This window comes from Muntiacus reevesi, chromosome 14 (assembly GCF_963930625.1).
Source record: "Muntiacus reevesi chromosome 14, mMunRee1.1, whole genome shotgun sequence".
NCBI classification, from domain to species: domain Eukaryota; kingdom Metazoa; phylum Chordata; class Mammalia; order Artiodactyla; family Cervidae; genus Muntiacus; species Muntiacus reevesi.
The window spans coordinates 33,944,605-33,966,593 of record NC_089262.1 but is presented as its reverse complement, the minus strand read 5'-3'; the positions used below and the strand labels follow the sequence as shown (position 1 = coordinate 33,966,593).

General features: G+C 42.0%; 1 protein-coding gene across 3 annotated transcripts in view; it reads right to left on the bottom strand.

The window, feature by feature from the left end:
- Window positions 1-21,989, bottom strand: part of OSMR (oncostatin M receptor) — a 62,542-nt gene that overhangs the window by 36,210 nt on the left and 4,343 nt on the right. For all 3 annotated transcript variants that reach the window (XM_065905132.1, XM_065905130.1, XM_065905131.1), the window contains exons 2-3: window positions 9,479-9,564; window positions 1,176-1,348 (exon numbers count right to left, since the gene is read on the bottom strand). In XM_065905132.1, the coding sequence (XP_065761204.1) occupies window positions 1,176-1,348; window positions 9,479-9,551 (246 nt within the window). In that variant the 5' untranslated portion in view covers window positions 9,552-9,564. The remainder of the gene's footprint in view (window positions 1-1,175; window positions 1,349-9,478; window positions 9,565-21,989) is intronic.

The following is a 21,989-nucleotide window of genomic DNA, read 5'->3' as shown; positions in this document are numbered from 1 at the left end:
CTCCTGGCCTGTAGTCCTAACAAACCCCAAATAAACTACTGTGTTTGGCCTTAAAAAAAAAAGAAATCAAATAATTCTCACAGTAGGAAGCTGCCCCTTGGGGTAGAATTATAGACCTGGTATCAACCTTAAATCAACAGTCAGAATGATATTTAGGCCACTCATTCAGATCTCAAAGCTGATGATGGATCATGAAAGTAACTGGAACCATTAAAGTTAGTGGCCTTTATGCTTTACTAAAGGAACTGGCCCTCTGGGTCCCCGCACCCATGCCTCCACTGCCTGAGAGGACAGTGGCTGTCCACTAGCAAGCAGAGGTCCCCAGCAATAACACAGCCGCGTTTCACTCCCCTCTAGGCAAATTCTCTGTTTCCCTTCAGTGAGAAAATAGTTCACTGTCCTTCAGCCTCCCATGATCATAAATGATCATGATGTGGGCATAGGTTACTAGGGCTCCCTGGACCATACATGGTCATTGACAGGAACCACCAAAGTGCCCCAATGCAGCAAAGGGGAAAGCATCAGGCAAAACAGACATAACCGTGACTTAAACCAGACTAGAGAACATCAATCCCAAATAATTCAAAGGCAAAAAGAGTATGAAGTTCAGGATTTTCTTAATTTAATTTGCTATAGAAAAAGCCACATGTGAGGCAACAAAGGACATGGTAAGTTACTCTCTGACAAGGTCCATGGGAGACCTCTTTGCTGGGTAGAACAGAAAATGCTAGAACGTTTTCTTCCTTGTATTTCAGCACGGTATTAGTAAAGAAACTGCCTGAGAGCCACACTGACATGAGAATTGCCAAACTATTACATCTGATTTAGAAAAATCTTTGGTAGGCAGAGAAGGAAGAAGGAAGAGGAGTAAGATGGCTGATCATGGATTTTTGGAACCCAGTCTTCACAAGGATAGACCCCAACAGCTTTCATAGAGAACAGAGAAGAACTGATCTATTTTTACAGCACAACCCACCCAAACTACCAAACTAAAATTGTCATGTTAATTTGCCCCGTAATCTCTTAACTAAAAACACAGAACTGAGATTATTTAGAACTGTTCTGAGTAGATAAAATGATTCCAGATTGGGATTCTGGGGAGGATGTCATAAAAGACAAATCATGGTGTTAGAAAAGGATTTTTAAAATACTGAGCCAAGAATAAAAATACTTACCGTCCAGATGACATTGGATGCTTTAAATCTACTGATCTGTATCTGAAAAACCATTTTTAATTCCTGATGATAACCAAGGTTGTGGACAGTCCATTGTAAATGCAAACACTGCTTTGCAGAATTGATGGAAACGCTCAGTGATTCAGGAGTTAATGGTAAAGGTTCAGACAAGACTGAAAGACCAAACAAAACACCATATGAAGTAACACTTAATAGGAGTATGATTGAATAGTCACAGATAATTAAACTGTTCAATATCATCATTGTTTAGCTTTGGAAAACATTGCTCACATATACACTCTAGAATTAGACACTGAAAAGCTGGAGGGAGTTTAGAAATCACTCAGCAGATGAAGAAATGAGTTGCTCAATGATACACAGCAAATTAATATATTGGCAGTTACACAAAAGGATACTTTATTGAACAACCTAAATGGTTTAGAAATTTATAACAAGGTTGAATAAGAAAAGAGGGCTTTTTGCTATAAATTTCATAGTTCTGGACACCTAAAATGAATATTTTATGAACTATTTCATAGTTTAGGGGACTTCCCTGGCAATCTAGTGGTTAAGACTTTGTCTTCCAGTTCAGGGGATGTAGGTTCAACACCTGGCTGGGGAGCTAAGATCCCATATGTTTTGTGGTCAAAAAAACCCAAACAAATATTTCATCATTTATTAAACAGCTATAAAGTGAGAACAAGTCCCATCTCTAGAGGCTATTGCTTAAATCTCAATGCACTGAACTTAAAACACCTCCAGCAAGAATTCACTGGGCTCTTTGGATGAGATTAGACACAGTGTGAAATGAAATAATCGTGACAAGGTTTCTAGCTCAAGGAAGGAACCTAGTGGAGAGACACAAGAGACTTCTATGAAATAATGAGTGATTGCAAGTTTAGAGTGTTTAATGGTGGGACAGAGTCTGTCAAAGAGGAGAGATTCAAACATGGGACAGATTTGCTGAGGTCAAATTTGCTGAGCTGGAAAACAGCCCAGAGAGCGGATTTGCCCTGATGGAATGAGTGGGATCACTAACTCTGGGAGAAGAACAAAACATCACTTTTTACATAAGTAGAGGAAATGCCATACATATTCAAAAAAATTGTGTATTGTTGAATCAAGAGGCTTCACTGGTTGGTTTGAGGGCATCTTAAGTACACTGGGAATGGTGCAAAGGTACTGAAAAGATGAAGAGTGTATTGATAAAATCAACTGGTCGCTGATGGTTCATGGTGGAGCACATATCATCTTTTTAGCATTCATTTTTCTAGTTCTTTGGGGATTTCTGCCTAGTGATCTGAGGCTCTCTGGTACCTAGTTTAAATGATAAGAGATTACCTTCTTTTGAGAATAAAAATGGAATGAATCTCTAATACTGAAAAAAATTTCCCAAACTCATTCTACATGTGCTGCTTTTCTCAGTGTGCACGTGCTTGCTCAGCTGTATCCAACGCTTTGTGACCTCATGGACTGTAGCCCTTCAGGGTCCTCTGTCCATAGGATTCTCCAGGCAAGAATACTGGAGTGGGTAGCCATTCCCTCTTCCAGGGGATCTTCCTGACTCAGGAATGGAACCCACATCTCCTGCATTAGCAGGCAGATTCTTTACCCCTGAGTCACCTGGGAAGCCTGTATTTTTCTTACAGGGAGGTAAAAAATAACAGCAACAATAAGATTGAGCACATAAAGTTTATCAGGCATGGTACTAGGTGCTTTGCATATTTCTTCTCATGAAATGCCCACTGTAAAACTGAGACAATCATTTTTTATAGATGAGGAAACTCCAGTTCGATAGCTTAAACAATGTACACAAAGCGACATGGAACTTAAGTATGGACCTCTTTAACACCAAGCCTTGTCCCCCTTGTTGCACTGCTCCCGAACTGTGAAGGCAGGAACATCTTGCCCAATCAAAGGTCACATGGACTGGAATGCCTGAGAAGTGTGGCTCCCATCATGTCCTGCCAAGTTCAGGATACAGATGATAAGGATGGGGCTCTGGACCTAGCCAGAAAAGTTGATAAGTATTCTTGGTGGATACAGGCATGAAGTTCTCCATGTTAATGGTCCACATGATAGACAGCTTCAGGATCTAATTAAGGTTTTATCCTCAGAGTTTAGAAAGCAAAACTCAGAAAATTCATTCTATGGAAGCAAAGTTAACAAGAATGGCCATAAAATCCAAGTTATTGGCTATCAACGACTATTTTCCCAGAAAGATATCCATCCTTTGTGAATTTATAGATCAGATGCTGGGAATGGTTAGGATACCAACTAGAATCTTAGTCTGGACTCCCATGACCTTGGATTTGGCATTGGGTCCCTAGATATGATGCCAAAGCATGAGTCAGAAAAGAAAAAAAAAACAAATGGAAATTTATCTAAATTAAAAACTGTCCATCTAAGGAAATTGTCAAAAGGGTGTAAAGAAAAACTACAAGTGGAGAAAATATTTTGCAAATCACTCATCTAGTATCCAGAATTTATAAAGAACTCTGACAACTCAACAGCTAAAAGACAAACAACTCTATTTGAAAAACAGACAAATGACTTGAATAGGCATTTCTCCAAAGATGTACAAATGGCCAATGAGCACATGAAAAGACATTCAACATCATTAATCATAAAGGAAATGAAGATCAAAACCACAATGAGATACTATCTTATACTCACAAGGAGGGTTATGATTTAAAAAATGGAAATAAGCATCAGTGAGGATGTGGAGAAATAAAAACCTTTGTATATCAAGGTGGGAGTGTAAAATGACTTTGGAACTGGAAAAAACATTTTGAAAGTTCTTCACAAAGTTAAAATCACCACATGATCCAATAATTTCACTCCTACATATACATCCTAAAGAACTGCAAGACTTAAATACGTGTACGCAAATATTTGTAGCAGCACTGTTCACAATAGTGAAAAGGTGACAACAAACCAGATGTCCATCAGCAGATGAATGGACAAACGTCTTGTGGTTTATTCATAACCTGAAACGCAAGAGAAGACTCTACACATGGACATCACCAGATGGTTCATACCAAAATCAGATTGATTATATTCTTTGCAGCCAAAGATGGAGAAGCCCTATACAGTCAGCAAAAACCACTGGGAGATGACTGTGGCTCAGGTCATGAACTCCCTATTGCAAAATTCAGACTTAAATTGAAGAAAGTAGGGAAAAGCACTAGACCATTTAGGTACCACCTAAATTAAATCCTTTATGATTATACAGTGGAAGTGACAAATAGATTCAAGGGATTAGATCTGATAGAGTGCCTGAAGAACTTCAGACAGAGAGTTCTGACATTGTACAGGAGGCAGTGATCAAGACCATCCCCCCAAAAAAGAAATGCAAAAAAGCAAAATGGTCGGCTGAGGAGGACTTATAAATAGCTGAGAAAAGAAAAGAAGCTAAAGGCAAAGAAGAAAAAGAAAGATATACTCATCTGAATGCAGAGCTCCAAAGAATAGCCAGGAGAGATAAGAAAGCCTTCCTCAGTGATCAATGCAAAGAGATACAGGAAAACAACAGAATGGGAAAGACTAGAGATCTCTTCAAGAAAATTAGAGTTGCCAAGGGAAATTTTCAAGCAAAGATGGGCACAATAAAGGACAGAAATGGTATGGACCTAACAGAAGCAGAAGATATTAAGAAGAGGTAGCAAGAATACACCAAAGAACTATACAAAAAAGATTCTCATGACCCAGACAGCCACAATGGTGTGATCACTCACCTAGAGTCAGACATCCTGGAATGAGAAGTCAAGCGGGCCTTAGGAAGCATCACTATGAACAAAGCTAGTGGAGGTGATGGAATTCCAGTTGAGCTATTTCAAATCCTAAAAGATGATGCTGTGAAAGTGCTGCACTCAATATGCCAGCAAATTTCAAAAACTCAGCAGTGGCCACAGGACTGGAAAAGGTCAGTTTTCATTTCAATCCCTAAGAAAGGCAATGCCAAAGAATGCTCAAACTACCGCACAACTGCACTCATCTCACATGCTAGTAAAATAATGCTCAAAATTCTCCAAGCCAGGCTTCAACAATATGTGAAACATGAACTTCCAGATGTTCAAACTGGATTTTGAAAAGGCAGAGGAACCAGATATTGAACTGCCAACATCCACTGGATCATTGAAAAAGCAAGAGAGTTCCAGAAAAACATCTACTTCTGCTTTACTGACTATGCCAAAGCCATTGACTGTGTGGATCACAACAAACTGGAAAATTCTGAAAGAGATGGGGATACCAGATGACCTGACTTGCCTTCTGAGAAATTTGTATACAGGTGAAGAAGCAACAGTTAGAACTGGACATGGAACAACAGACTGGTTCCAAATAGGAAAAGGAGTACGTCAAGGCTGTATATTGTCACCCTGATTATTTAACTTCTATGCAGAGTACATCATGAGAAACGCTGGGCTGATGGAGCACAAGCTGGAATCAAGACTGCCGGGAGAAATATCAATAGCCTCAGATATGCAGATGACACCACCCTTATGGCAGAAAGTAAAGAAGAACTAAGGAGTCTCTTGATGAAAATGAGAGAGTGAAAAAGTTGGCTTAAAACTCAACATTCAGAAAACTAAGATCATGGCATCCTGTCCCATCCCTTCATTGCAAATAGATGGGAAAAGAATGGAAACACTGAGAAATTATTTTGGGGGGCTCCAAAATCACTGCAGATGGTGACTGCAGCCATGAAATTAAAAGATACTTGCTCCTTGGAAGAAAAGCTATGACAAACCTAGACAGCCTATTAAAAAGCAGAAACATTACTTTGCCAACAAAGGTCCATATAGTCAAAGTTATAGCTTTTCCAGTAGTCACGTACGGATGTGAGAGTTGGACCATAAAGAAAGGTGAGTGCCAAAGAATTGATGCTTTTGAACTGTGGTGCTGGAGAAGAAAGACTCTTGAGAGTCCCGTGGACTGCTAGGAGGTCAAACCAATCAGTCCTAAAAGAAACCAGTCCTGAATATTCATTGGAAGTACTGATGCTAAAGTTGAAGCTCCAGCACTTTGGTGACCTTATGAGAAGAATGGACTCATTAGAAAAGACCCTGATGCTGGGAAAGACTGAAGGCAGGAAGAGAAGGGGATGACAGAGGATGAGATGGGTGGCATCACCGACTCGATGGATGTGAGTTTGAGCAAACTCCAGGAGTTGGTGACGGACAGGGAAGCCTGGCGTGCTGCAGTCCATGGGGTCGCAAAGAGTCGGAGACAACTGAGCGACTGAACTGAAGTGAAGAAAGAATGAAGTACTGATACATGCTACAAATCAGGTGAACCTTGAAAAGCTTACACTAAGCAAAAGAAGCCAGATACAAAAGGTCTCATACAGCATGATTCAATTCACATGAACTATCCTAAACAGTTAAGTCCACAGAGAGATAAAGCAGACTGAAGACTTGCCAGGGGCGGAGGGAAGGAGGAATGGGGATAATTGATTAATGATTACAGTGTTTTCTTTGGAGACAACAAAAAAGTTTTGGAACTATATAGAAGTGGTAGATGCAAAAAATTTTGAATGTATTAAATGCCACTGATTTGTTCACTTTAACCATAAATTGGTAATTTCATGTTACATAAATTTCACATCAATAAATATTATTTTTAAAATATACATGATCATGATAAAAATATTCAACCAATACAGACGTTGAATTCCCTACCAATTCCACTCTCACTCCACTGCCAAGTTTAAATCATAAGTTTTTCTTGACCTTTTTCATACATTTAAAAAGTCACATTGAACTCTACCCCCATTTTATATTTTTTAAAGCGCTTCCATTATTCTTAGAAAGCTATAAAGAAAAGTAAAACTAAAATGCTAAGTCATTAATTCTAGACAGTGAGGTTGAGTGATTTTAATTTTTAATTGGAGGATAATCACCTTACAATGTTGTGTTGGTTTTAATTTTCTTGTTTTATGCTTTTCTGTACTTTGCAAATGTTCTCCAGAAAACATGTATAACTTTCAGAACCATATAATATGTTAGATTTTAAAATAAATATTCCTTTAAGATAAGGAATAAGTGAAGTTCACTTCACTAAGATGACACTTCAGAATACATAATTTAGTTTTCTGAGCTGATTTGCACCAAAAGGCTGAGTTCCAGTTATATTTCTATGTTTTACGCCCCACTGAAACTTAATAAATTGGAATTCTGATTCTTAACAAGTTTGGGCAGAGGGAATTAGTTATCAGGCCCCATTCACTCAAAGGTAAATGAAATAAATTGGGATTCCTGAACATTCAAAGCCCAACAGGGCAGTCATCCTCTATCATTATTTGATTAGAGGTTTTGCCTCCTTTGTGAATAAAATGTCTCAATTTTTTAGTTAAAGACAGCAGAAAGCAACAGCTGATATTCATTCTCTCCCTAAACCTGTGAACCAAAGGGAGATTTAGAAAATGAACTAAAGGGAGATTTAGGAAAATGAAAAGGCAGAACCCTTATGGAAGGGGGGGAGGGTTGGATTATTTTTAATAACTGTGTAGAGAAGCAGAGTGCATACAAAATCAACCCACCTTTCTAGTCCTCATTTCACCTTGCTTGTATGGTAGGGTCATCTGTTGCTGTCAGTCTCACTTCTAGATTCACATTTCCTGGAGGGCAGAGGCTTATGCATCTTGGAATGAACTCTAGTCCCCAGAACTTGGCACAAGGTCTTACCCACAGCAGATCTCAAATGATAGAGATCCAGCACAGCACCGGCACGATCTCAAGTGTCTGCCTGACCAGCAGCCCCTCACCAATAACTCATCCTTCCTGGAGGTCTCTTCTTCCCATTGCAGCTTTTCCCACCTCATATTTGAACCCTGATCACAGCACTCGTTCATAGCCTGTTTGACGTGTCTCCCCGCAGACTGTGAGCTGAACAAAGGTTGCACTAAGTCTTACTCATCTCGATGAAGTCACGACTGTAACACCCCTGTCACAGTGGAGACACTCTGTGACTGCTTACTGAAGTAGTGAGTCACCTACCCTATATCACCAGTGCTTCAGGAAGCGTCTAGAAGGCTGCCCTGTGATGCTTTAGACAAAGAGGAACTCTTCATATTGACATACGCTCTCTGTAAGTGTTGAGTGACTCAGGTACTCAGCAGACAGCAGTCAGAAATAACTGAGTGGAAAGCAATCTAGGACATCCTTGGGAAATGGTGGGAAATGCCAAGGTAAAGTCAGAGAGGTAGAGAAAAGACCTTGGAGGTGATTCAGTACAGTCCCAGTGTTTTTCAGAGGGGGAAACTGAGGCTAAAAAGGGGGAGTGACTTTCCCAAGGTCATAGAACCCAACTAGGACCCAGGGCTCTTGGCCCAGCTATCGACAACACAGTATTGGCGAGTGGCCAAAAAGAGCGGGCTTAGAACCAGATAGCTAGCCATAGACTTAGTCACAGGCTCTCCTACTTTCCCCGCCAGTTTCTCCATCTGGTTCCAACACAGGGAAACAAACTGTGGCCCATTCCTAAGATGGGATAGCATGCAGCCATAAAATATGATGTTATTTCTAGAAAAACTATTAACATTAAAGGTAAAAACTCTCATCATATATTGTATTATTTTAATATGTATATGCTAAAGTAAACATTAAAGTATATGTACTTTAATAAGTATATATAGTATAATTTCCTAGCATATACACTTATGCTATACATAATATATATATATTTATGCTTCATATACTATAGTATGTATACTTTATATTAACTATACTTTAATAAGTATACTATATAACAAATCCCATTCTCCAGAGCAGAGAATGGTGGGCTAACAGTCCTTAGGGTCACAAAGAGTTGGACACGACTGAAGTGACTGAGTATACATACAAGAACCTTCACTGGGTAAGTAGCTAAGAGACAAATACTAATTCTTTAGCCATAAACAGCATTTCAGCATTTAGCATATTACCATGGAGGCAATGGCCTCTCAATGAATGCAGGACATTCCAACTTGTTCTAACTCTGATCACATAACCCATTTCTACACACCAAGTACAGAAGGAACTCCTCTGCCAATGGCAATGGATCATATATTGATCATGAAATTCTAAGGGATTAAGTCTACTGACAAGTTTCCATTGGCTAGGAAATCAGGGTTAAGGTGTAGCCTACTAAAATGAGCCATTAAGATCAGGAAGATAGAGACTAAATTACTCACTGCTACTCACCAATTCCAGGTAATTCTCAAAGAAAAATGACCTGTTCATTTTTCTCCAAAGCACCAGTTACCTTGCTTTTTTTTTTTCCTATGTGATTTTTTTTTCTTTATTGTTCTTTCCACTTCTTACCTTCACTTTGGTAAGTTCTCAAGGGCAGCAATGCCAAGAGGAATGTTGTCTGCAAGACTGCAAAGAGAGCCATAGGTTCTCGTTTCCTGAAAAAGATAAATTACAAAGAAGAGAAATTTCATTTTAGATGTGAGCAGTTTTCTTTGAACCTATTGTGGAAGATAATGACATTAAAGGCTTCTGCTCTGGGACTTTCCTGGGGGTCCCGTGGTTAAGAATCCACCTTCCTGTGTAGGGGATGAGGGTTAGAATCTTGGTCGGGGGAACTAAGATCCCACACAACGGGGGGCAACTAAGCCCATGAACCACAACTAGAGAAGCCCTCGCACCGCAACCAAAGATCACTCATGTTGCAACGAAGACCCGATGCAGTCACACAAATAAAAACAAATAGGTAAATTTTAGAACGGCTCCCACTCTCCTTTCCTCCATAGATCACACCCCTTGTCACTGTGAATTTGGAGACCTCTCTCACCCCCACCCCACAATGAGCTGATTTTCCTGCTGCCTCTGACTTGCTCTGGCTCATAAATGAGGCAGAAGTGATGGTGTGTCCTCTTGGAGCCTAGGCCTCAAAAGACTTTATGTGTTTCCTCTTGCTCTTTTGTGTTTCCGCCTCTGGCATGAAAAGCACATTTCTGGGCTATTCTATTGGACCCAAAAGGAGGATGAGTAACACAGGAGACAGAGGTGAGTCACCTGCGCTGCTCCAGCCTGGCCGGTCGAGGTCAGAAAGCAGCCGGTTATGCCCCAGCCCAGAGCAGCTGTTCCCAGATGGGACGCTGAGGCTGTGTGGCACAGGTAAGGGAGCCACCAATCTCTTCACACCAGGCACAGTTTGGTGAAGAAAGATAAAGCAGAAAAACCCAGCCACAGTCTCAGAAGAGCTCCATTCGAATTAATTCTTTGCAGGGGAGTCATCTCCCCTCTTCCCTGTCTCTCTCCTTAAAATGTCACCAGAGAGGAATGCGCACATGCCTTGAAGGGGACAGGCAGAGTGGCATTGTTCAAGAGAACTTCCGGTGCTCTTGTCTTCAAGAGGTTATGAGCTACAGGCCAAAAGAGCTCTGCTGATTCATCAGGTCCTCTGACCGTTGTACAATGTGAGGGCATGAAGAATAAGCTGGATGGTCTCAAAACGGCTAATACGTTCTTCACTTAATAATAAACAGGTTAGTCAGGGGAAGTACTGAATTTCACTTTTCTATTGCAAACTCTGACTCATCGCAGAGGGAAGCAAAGAAAAATTCAAAGTCAACTTTTACCTCCATCTAGTCTGCTTGGGGTCATCTAAAGCTAGATGTCCTGTGAACCAGATCATCCATTTTCACTGCCCACACTATCCATTTGTTTTCTTCAAACAGCATTTTACAAGAAATGGGAACAATAGTGAAGACAGGAAGAGGGTAAACCAAACCATTCAATTACTCTCGAGTGGTCAGATCTGCTTACACAGGAGCAAAAGTCTGCAAACGACAGCATTTCTTCCTGATCCTTTAAGCACTGCTTTCCGCTACTTCAACTTTTGACAACAGGTCACTCACACCATGCTGAAATCTCTACAGGCAACTTCAGATGGGTTCCTACTACAACTGAATATCAAAGCCGGAGGGGAAGACTGACTCAAGAGAAAAGAGTTTCTGCTGAAAACCAAAGTGAAGGCAAAGGAAAATGCCACAGTGGAGTTTTGACACTCCCTGTGCATTTAAATATCCATCCAATCCTGGTCTGTGGCAGAGGGTCCCATCCTCCTAGCATGTACATCACACAAGGAGCACAAGGACCCACGACGGTGAGAAGAGCGTGCATGCTAAGTCGCTTCAATTGTGTCTGACTTTTTGCAACCCTATGAACTGTAGCTCGTCGGGCTCTTCTGTCCACGGGATTCTCCAGGCAAGAATACTGGAGTGGGTTGCTATTTCCTTGCTCATGCCCCCAGTTCAAAAGCAGGTAATTCCAGGGGTAGGACGCATGCTGCTCTGTGTTCCCCACATGAAAGGACTATTTAAGATGCTTCTTAAAAGGTGGTGTCTCAGTAAATCAAATATTTACCAAGTCACAAAAACTAAACAAGTCATGGGGCAAAGAAACTTAAAAGGAGGAGTTAGAGGCCACCTACCAGTTAAGGGTAAGCAAAAACTAAAGAACACAACTTGTCATATAACAGAATTGAAGACATGGTAATTTACAAAGGACGTGTGTCTACGGTCTGGGTAGAATCACCAGGACAGTCCTGTCTGGAGTCCTGCCCTCTCCCACCATCTCACACATGGCTGGTTGTGAAGCTGGGGACCTCCGCTCCAGCTGCCACCAAATCTCCTGGTTTTCTTTTCACCAGTTCTCACAGGCATGGTTTTACAACACACTGGACAGGTGGCAGCTGCGACCCAGTGGTCACTGCCTGCACGGACCAGGCAGCCACCATCCAGATACTCAGGCTCCAGACCACTCAGGGCGTCTTGTAGAAGGACTAGGAGTCCTAGCTGTTGTCTGAAAATCTTCCGGTAAAATCAACAGCATTTATCAAAACCTGCAGAGCAAGGGTCATGAGGGAGAACCTCCCAAGGAGCCCTGTGGCGCTCCTCCCTCCTGTGGCGCCCCTCCCTCCTGTGGCGTCCCTCCCTCCTGTGGAGCTCCTCCCTCCTGTGGAGCCCCTCCCTCCTGTGGAGCCCCTCCCTCCTCGGGAGCTCCTCCCTCCAGTGGTGCTCCTCCCTCCTGTGGAGCCCCTCCCTCTGGTGGAGCTCCTCCCTCCTGTGGAGCCCCTCCCTCTGGTGGAGCCCCTCCCTCCTGTGGCCTCCTCCCTCTGGTGGAGCTCCTCCCTCCTGTGGAGCCCCTCCCTCCTCTGAAGCTCCTCCCTCCTGTGGAGCCCCTCCCTCTGGTGGAGCTCCTCCCTCCTGTGCAGCTCCTCCCTCCTGTGGAGCCCCTCCCTCCTGTGGCCTCCTCCCTCCTCTGGAGCTCCTCCCTCCTGTGGAGTCCCTCCCTTCTGTGGAGCCCCTCCCTCCAGTGCAGCTCCTCCCTCCTGTGGCGCTTCTCCCTCCTCGGGAGCTCCTCCCTCCTGTGGCACTCCTCCCTCTGGTGGAGCTCCTCCCTCCTGTGGAGCACCTCCCTCCTCTGGAGCTCCTCCCTCCTGTGGAGTCCCTCCCTTCTGTGGAGCCCCTCCCTCCTGTGCAGCTCCTCCCTCCTGTGGAGCCCCTCCCTCCTGTGGCCTCCTCCCTCCTCTGGAGCTCCTCCCTCCAGTGGTGCTCCTCCCTCCTGTGGAGCCCCTCCCTCTGGTGGAGCTCCTCCCTCCTGTGGAGCCCCTCCCTCCTGTGGAGCCCCTCCCTCCTGTGGCCTCCTCCCTCTGGTGGAGCTCCTCCCTCCTGTGGAGCCCCTCCCTCCTCTGAAGCTCCTCCCTCCTGTGGAGCCCCTCCCTCTGGTGGAGCTCCTCCCTCCTGTGCAGCTCCTCCCTCCTGTGGAGCCCCTCCCTCCTGTGGCCTCCTCCCTCCTCTGGAGCTCCTCCCTCCTGTGGCGCTCCTCCCTCCTGTGGAGCCCCTCCCTCCTGTGGAGTCCCTCCCTTCTGTGGAACCCCTCCCTCCAGTGATGCTCCTCCCTCCTGTGGAGCTCCTCCCTCCTCGGGACCTCCTCCCTCCTGTGGAGTCCCCTCTGGGAAATGCCCTGTGAACAGGTTTCCTGTAGGCACAGAGCCTGACACTGTGGGAAAAACACAGACACCAGGGACTCTTAGCCAAGGCCCCAGGCAACTGGACACACGGCCCACGCGGCTCCCCTCCACCCTTCCTACATCAGTCTTCCTCAGGTGACCCAATTCTGAGTGCATCAGCTGCTCCCCTGTGAGACGCCCATAAGACAGTGAAAAGCCCGAGGTGAGGGGGTGAGCTGAGCAAAGGTCCTGAGGTGCCGAGCGCTGGGCATAGTCCAGACACGACCCACAGCCGGGGCTTGGAGGGGGCAAGGGGGTGAGTGACGGGAGAAATCAGACAGCACCCAGAAAGGCAGAGCAGGCGGGGAAAACACTTCGGAAACTTTGGCTTCTACTCTGAGTGAGATGGGAGCTGCTGGTGAGTTTTAAACAAAGGAGTAATGTGGTCTCACCCAGGAAGGACCCTTAAAGAGAAGGGTCTGAACGCGGCAAGAGCCGCAGGAGCAAGTTCAGGCCGTGGTCCTTGGGAGACTGACGCTGGCTTAGACCCCGGGGGTGGAGGGACGGCAGCGGCAGCGGGAAGGGTGATGAAACTCGGGAGAGGTTTTACAGACAGAGCTGGCGGAACGTGTGAGGTGGTGACAAACGAGACATCACGGGTGGCTCTCAGAATTCTGGACTGCATGCCTGGAAAATGGAATCACCATTAACGGAGAAGCAGAAGAATGAATTAGTGGGCTGTATCAAGGATTGAATTTGTGACATCTTAACTTGAGATGCTTACTTGCTATTCAAATGAGATGTCAAATAGCCAGCTAGCTACACAGTGTGGAGTTCACGGAAGGGGTCCTGGCTCAGGGGACAAACCCAGGGGTTTTCGGTGCACACGTATAAAGCCACGGGACTGGATGATCTCCAAGAGGAGAACAGACAGAAAAGAGAAAGAGGGCCGAGCATGTAGTCGTGGGCACTTCACACTGTGCACCCCGCCCCCTTACCAGATCAAAACAAAAATCTGGGACCAGGCTAGGCTCTCCTACATCATCTCAAGGATGAGGGCTGCTGTGTCCAGCATCAGCCGGCTGCTTGGCACGTTCCCCCCCCACGGGCCCTCAGGGCTTGGTTTTTCCTCCAAAGCTCTGCTTAATTCCCCAGTCCTCCCGTTCATTCAATACAACTGTGAGGGAGGAGCAAGGCTGCATCCAGTTTTCAGTGAGAAAAGGAAGTCTGGGAAGTATGAGGTGGCAGGATTCACAGAGGAAAAATACTTTCCTGCCTCAACTGCATGACTTTGTCCTTACTCAAATCTGTTCTCTCTCTCTTTTTAAAAACTTTTTTACTTTGTCTTGGGGTATAGGCGATCAACCATGTTTTGACAGTTTCAGATGAACAGGGAAGGGACTCAGCCATGCACGTAACTGTATCCATTCTCCCCTAAACTCCCCTCCCATCCAGGCTGCCACCTAACATCGAGCAGTTCCCTGTGCTATTATGGTAGGTCCTTGCTGGTTATCCATTTTAAATGTAGCAGTGTGTACATGTCCATCCCCAGCTCCCTAACTATCCCTTCCCCTCCCCATCCTCCCCCTGGCAATATTTCTCTTAAAAAAAAAATTCCTAGTGTTTTAAAATTGAAGTATAGTTGATTTACAATATTGTGTCAGTTTCAGGTATGTAGCAAGCAATTTGGCTACACACACACACACACACACACACACACACATATAGTTAGATTATTTTCCATTATAGATTATTACAAGATATTGAATATAGTTCTCTGTGCTACACAGTAATTCCTTGTTTCTTATCTATTTTATGTAGATAAGTTTGTAGCATATAGTTTGTAACTATCATTAGGACTACAGGACTAATGGATATAGACCAAATCTGTTCTTTATTTCTATTTTTCAGATCTCCATTATTCCCACCCAAACTATGAGCTGCCTGAAGACAGGCTTGGATCTTATTCCCCACTGTCTATCACAGTTCCAGAATATAATTGCTACCCAGTCAATATCCATTTAATGAGTAAAAACTTGTACCAATTTTCTTCCATTCTTTCTCCTTTGCATTAAATTTTAATAAAAATAGATTCCTTTTCAGGCCTGTCTACATTTTCTGTTGTCAAATGTTACCTAATTCATACGTGTCTTTTACTGACATTCCTTTTCTTGGGGGAAAATGGGAGGAAAGAAAAGAAAAATTACCTGTTTTTTTTGTAGAACTTCTCATTCAAATCTTGTCTCTTTGCAAAAAGAAGTTGGCCTTTGAACATCCCTCAGTATAAATACTACATGTGTAGTAAAAGCACAGATTTTGAAAAATCTGTCCCTCTTCATCAGCGCTTCTTGTTCGGTCATTACTGAAATATTTATTCCTGGGAAGTTTCCCCACTGCAAATAATCCCCATGAGAAGCAGCTTAATCAGTCACTTGCTTCCCAAGAACGTGGGTGTGTTGCCAACCTCTTCAAAACTGGCTTGATGCCCTGATGATGTTATATGCAAATACAATTTTAAAGAAAGAAGCTGTTGAAACAGGACATGTGCCCGGTGTGTGTACATTATGGAAGAGTTTTATGTGGCAGTACAAACAGCTGCTCACTTCTTAAGAGAATCCCCACATTTTCCAGGTTTCATTTTTCTTACTGTTTTTAAAAGAGACCTGCCTTTGAATGGACTTCCCTGGTGGCTCAGATGGTATAGAATCTGCCTATAAGGCAGAAGACCTAGGTTCGATCCCTGGGTCGGGAAGATCCCCTGGAGAAGGGAATGGCAACCCACTCCATTATTCTTGCCTGGAGGACTAAAGTCCGTGGGATCGTAAAGAGTCGGACACGACTGAGCAAGTAACACTCTGCCTTTGAAAGAGCCTCCACTGTTACAGCGTAGGGCTGGTAACCCACAGGGTAATTTCACTCCAATTTCACCATCCTTTCCTCCTCCAGAGGTATGCCCAGGGTTCAAGCACTTCTCCCTCGCACTCTAAACCTACTCAGGTAAGTGTTTCTACCAGTTTTGTAAGATCAGTCCTCAGTTATGAGGCTCAATTGACTCACACACTGCTCATTTGTTTTTTTAAAGCAACATTTAGTTGTGATTCCAGCTGGGAATAAAGGTGAGTCTCTGTTGTATGTGAAGTCAAAGAACTGCAAAACCTGGACCAAAAAATATGCAGGCATTTGGTAAATGCCAAAGGTGATTCTTCATTTGAAAAAATACATTATTCCCCCAAATGGTACTAACCCAGACATGTGTAGGAAAAGAAAGCTGTAATAGTTACGTACAGGTACTCTGACATAAGACTACTTAGAGTCAATCCCCCTTCTGGCACTTACTAACTGTATGATGATGGGCAAGTTACTTAAACCACCTGGGCTTTGATTTTCTTTTCTGTGAAATAAGATTATATAACCTACCTCATAGGATTACCATGAGGATCAAATGAGATTATGAGAGCATAGACATAGTAAGCCAAATTAATGTTAGTTTGATCATTATTGGTACTGCTTCATTTCCTTCAAAAAAAGAAAATCCAGATGAACAAAGATAAAAATGCAAGACCATTAAATTTACTAGAATAAATCGAGAACTCATACAATTCAACATCAAAAAAAACAAACAAACCCACAATTAAAAAATGGGCAGAGAGCCTGAGTAGACATTTTTCCAAAGAAGACATACAGATGGCCAACAGGCACAGAAGAAGATGATCAACATCACTAAACATCAGGGAAATACAAATCAAAATTACAAGGAGATATCACCTCACAACTGTAAGAATGCAAATGCTGATGAGAATGTGGAGAAAAGGAAACCTCTTGCATTGTTTCTTTTTTAATTTTTAGCTTTAACTGGAGGATACTTGATTACAATATTGTATTGGTTTCTGCCCCACAACAAAGTGAATCAGTCATAAGTATACATATCCTCTTGAATCGTTGATGCGAATGTAAATTCGTGCAGCTACTATGGAAAAGAGCTTGGCAGTTAGTCAAAAAATTAAAAATTAGAACTACCATGAAAGTGAAAAGTGTTAGTCGCTCAGCCTTGTCCAAGTTTTTGCAACCTCATGGACTGTAGCCCACCAGGATCCTCTGTCCATGGGATTCTCCAGGCAAGAATAATGGAGTGGGTTTCCATGCCCTTCTCCAGGGGATCTTCCTTACCCAAGATCGTTTAACCTGGGTCTCCTGCATTGCAGGCAGACTCTTTACCATCTGAGCTATCAGGGAAGCCTGCTATGAAGCAAATTCATTTCTGAGTATTTATCTGAAGAAAATAAAAATACTAATTTGAAAAGATATATGTGCCCCTAGTTCATTGCAGCATTATTTATAATAGTCAAGCTCATCAATAGGTAAATGGATAAAGGAGATGTGGCACATATACACAATGGAATATTACTCAGCCATAGAACATAATGAAATCTTGGAATTTGCAATAACATGAAAGGAGCTACAGATCATTATATGTGAAACAAGTCAAAGAAAGACAAACATGATATGATTTCACTTATATGTGGAATCTAAAAAATGAACACAGGTAATTTATAAACAGAAACAAAGTCATAGATACAGAAAATAAACAGGTGGTTTGCCAGAGGCAAGGGGTGGGAAGAGGAGAGAAATAGATGAGGGAAATTAAGACATAAACTTTCTTTTACAAAATAAATGAATCACAGAAAGGTACAGTATGGTGAATATAGTCAATAGTAATGTAATATCTTTGGTGACAGATGACTAGACTTAATCATGGTGATCATTTAGAAATGTATTGAAATTTTGCATGTTGCATACCAGGAACTAACATAGTGTTGAAAGCTGATTACACTTCATAAACAAACTATTATGAAAAAAAGATCAGATTTGTGGTTACCAGAGGCAGAAGGTAGGGGTAGGAAGAATTGGATAATGTAGTCAAAAGGTACAAACTTCCAGTTATAAGATAAATAAATGCATGGGATGTATTTATGTATAAGATCAATAAATACAAGCATGATAAAGATAATTAACAGTGTTTCATGTTATACATGAGAATTGTTAAAAGAGGAAAATCCTGAGTTTTCATCACAAGGAAAAATTTTTTCTGTTTCTTTAATTATGTATCTATATGAGATAACAGATGTTCACTGAACTTACTGGGATAAGCATTTCATGATGCATGTAAGTAAAATCATTATCATATACCCTATACTTATGAAGTGTTTTATTTAATTATGTCTCAGTAAAAATGGAAGAAAAAATTACTTGACTAATACATAGGTGAATATTTGTATAATCTGTCAAGCATGACATGAAACCAGGAGCAAAAGTAAAGACTGCTATAACAATCAAATGAACACTGAAAATATTTCAGACATATAATAGTTCCAAAACCAAACTGGGAACAATAGTATCAATATTCATGTCACAGGGTTATGTCCCTTAATATATAAAAAGCTCTTATAAATCAATAAGAAAAAGATAAGAAACTCCAAAGAAAAACTGATAAATGACATGATTATGTAACTTATAGAAGAGAAATATTAATAACCAAAAAGATAAAAGGAAAACTAGACACTGTCACTAATAATTAAATACATGCAAATTAAAGCTGCAATTGTTTATATCTGTGTGTGTGTGTGTGCAGTGTCCAATTGGCAAAGCTGACTTAAAAGACTTAATACCTAGCATTGGTAAGAGTTTGAAAAAGTAAGCACTGCTACTCACTGAGGCAATGACCAAAACCATTCCCAAGAAAAAGAAATGCAAGAAGGCAAAATGATTGTCTGAGGAGGCCTAACAAATAGCTGAGAAAAGAAGAGAAGTGAAAGGCAAAGGAGAAAGGGAAAGATATACATGTCTGAATGCAGAATTCCAGAAAATAGCAAGGGGAGACAAAGCCTTCTTAAGTGAACAAGGCAAAGAAACAAGATAGAAATAGAATGGGAAAGACTAGAGAGCTCTTCAAGAAAATTACAGATACCAAGGGAACACTTCATGCAAAGATGGTCTCAATAAAGGACAGAAACAGTAGGCGGACCTAACAGAAGCACAGGAGATTACAAAGAGGCGCAAGAATGAACAGAAGAACTATACAAAAAAAGTCTTAGTGACCTGGATAACCATGCTGGTATGGTCACTCACCGAGAGCCAGACATCACGAGTGTGAAGCCAAGTGGGTCTTAGGAAGCATTACTATGAACAAAGCTAGTGGAAATGACAGAATTCAAGCTGAGCTATTCCAAATCCTAAAAGATGATGCTGTGAAAGTGTTGCACTCAATATGCCAGCAAATTTGGAAAACTCAGCAGTGGCCACAGGACTGGAAAAGGTTAATTTACATTCCAATCTCAAAGAAGTGCAGTCCCAAAGAATGTTCAAACTACCATACAAACTGTGTTCATTTCACATGCTAGCAAGGTTATGCTCAAAATCCTTCAAGTTAGGCTTCAACAGTACATGAACCAAGAACTTTCAGATGTACAAACTGGATTTAGAAAAGGCAAAGGAACCATAAATCAAATTGCCAACATTCGTTGGATCATAGGAAAAGCAAGAGAGTTCCAGAAATACATCTACTTCTGCTTCATTGACAATGTTAAAGCCTTTGACTTCACAAAAAATTCTGGAAAATTCTTAGAGAGATGGGAATACCAGACCACCTTACTTGCCTCCTGAGAAACCTTTATGCAGGTCAAGAAGCAACAGTTAGAACTGCACATGGAAAAATGGACGGTCCAAATTGGGAAAGGAGTACATCAAGCCTGTATATTGTCACCTTGCTTATTTAATTTATATGCAGAGTACATCATGTGAAATTTCAAGCTGGATAAAACACAAGCTGGAATCAAGATTGCTGGGAGAAATATCAATAACCTCAGATATGCAGATGACACCACCATAATGATAGAAAGCAAAGAGTAACTAAAGAGCCTCTGGATGAAAGTGAAAGAGGAGAGTGAAAAAAGCTGGCTTAAAACTCAACATTCAAAAAACTAAGATCATGGCATCTGGTCCCATCACTTCATGCCAAATAGATAGGGAAACAATGGAAACAGTGACAAACTTTCTTTTCTTGGACTCCAAAATCACTGCAGATGGTGACTGAAGCCATGAAATTAAAAGACGCTTTCTCTTCGGAAGAAAAACTATGAACATATTAAAAGCTATGACATATTAAAAAGCAGAGACATCACTTTGCCAACAAAGGTCCATCAGTCAAAGCTATGGTTTTTTCAGTAGTCATGTATGGATGTGAGAGTTGGATTATAAAGAAAGCTGAGCACGGAGGAATTGATGCTTTTGAACTGTGGTGTTGGAGGAGACTCTTGAGAGTTCCTTGGACAGCAAGATCAAACCAGTCAATCCTAAAAGAAATCAGCACTGAATATTCATTGGAAGGACTGATGCTGAAGCTGAAATTCCAATACTGTGGTCACCTGATGCGAAGAACTGACTCACTGGAAAAGACCCCAATGCTGGGAAAGATTGAAGGCAGGAAGAGAAGGGGATGATAGAGGATGAGATGGTTGGATGCTATCATGGACTCTATGGACATGAGTTTGATCAAGCTCTGGGAGTTGGTGAGGGACAGGGAAGCCTGGCGTGCTGCAGTCCTTGGGGTCGCAAAGAGTTGGACACAACTAAGCGACTAAACTGAACTGAAGTTACAGCAGAAGTGATGCAGTGAATACGAGTGAAACTGGCAGAGAAGAGACAAAAATAGATCAATGAAATAAGAATCCTCAAACAGGTCCTTATATAAATAGGAATTTATTTTGCTGTAAATAATAGAATTCAAATGAGTTGGAAAAAAGTAGTATGATTATAAATAAACCGTATTGAATCAACTGTATCTTCCCACGCCAGGTGGTACAGCAGTAAACAATCCACTTGTCAATGCAGGGGATGCAAGAAATGTGGGTTTGATCCCTGGGTTGGGAAGACCCCCTGGAGAAGGAAATGGCAACCCACTCCAGGATTCTTGCCTGGAAAATTCCACGGACAGAGGAGCCTGGCGTGCTACAGTCTGAGGGATCATAAAAGAGTCAGACAGAAGTGAACACTCGGAGGCTCACTGGATCAACTGCTTAAAACTTAAGAAAACAGTTGTGACATTTTACCTTTCATCTTATACAAAAACCTGGTATTTTGAAAAGTTAAATGTAAACCCAAAGTAATGAAAGTATTAGAAAAAAATAAAAGCTTAGAAATAATTTTCAGGTGAGAAAGATCTTTCTAACCTAGACTAAGCACGTTAAGTCATTAGATTGCAGAGTCGATTACTAAACATCTAAAAGTTCCTTGCAGGACTTCCCTAGTGGTGCAATGGATGGGAGTCCACGTGCTAATCAGGGGACCCTGGTTCCACTCCTGGTCTGGAAAGAGCCCACATGCAGCAAAGCAATTAAGCTCATGTATCACAACCACTGAGCCTGTGTTCCAGAGCCCACGAGCTGCAACTACTGAAGCACGTGCTTTGCAAGAAGAGAAGCCATCACAATGAAGAGCCTGCACAAGGCAAGGAACAGTAGCCCCCACTCGCCACAACTAGAGAAAAGCCCAAGCAGCATCGCAGACCCGACACAGACAAAAATAAAATAAATACATTTAAAAATAAATAAATAAAACTTCTGTGCAGCAAAAGATAATTAAAAATAAAAGCACTATGAATGAATAGGCAAAATGTGGTATATACAAACAACAAAATGTTATTCAGCCTTAAAAAAGAAGGAAACTCTGATACATTCTACAACAGGGATGAGCCTTGAGGACATTTTGCTAAATGAAATAAGCCACTTACAAAAATGCAAAGACTATGTGGCTCCTCCATTTTTATGAGGTACCTGGAATATTCATAGAGACAGAAAGTAGAACTATGGTTGTGAG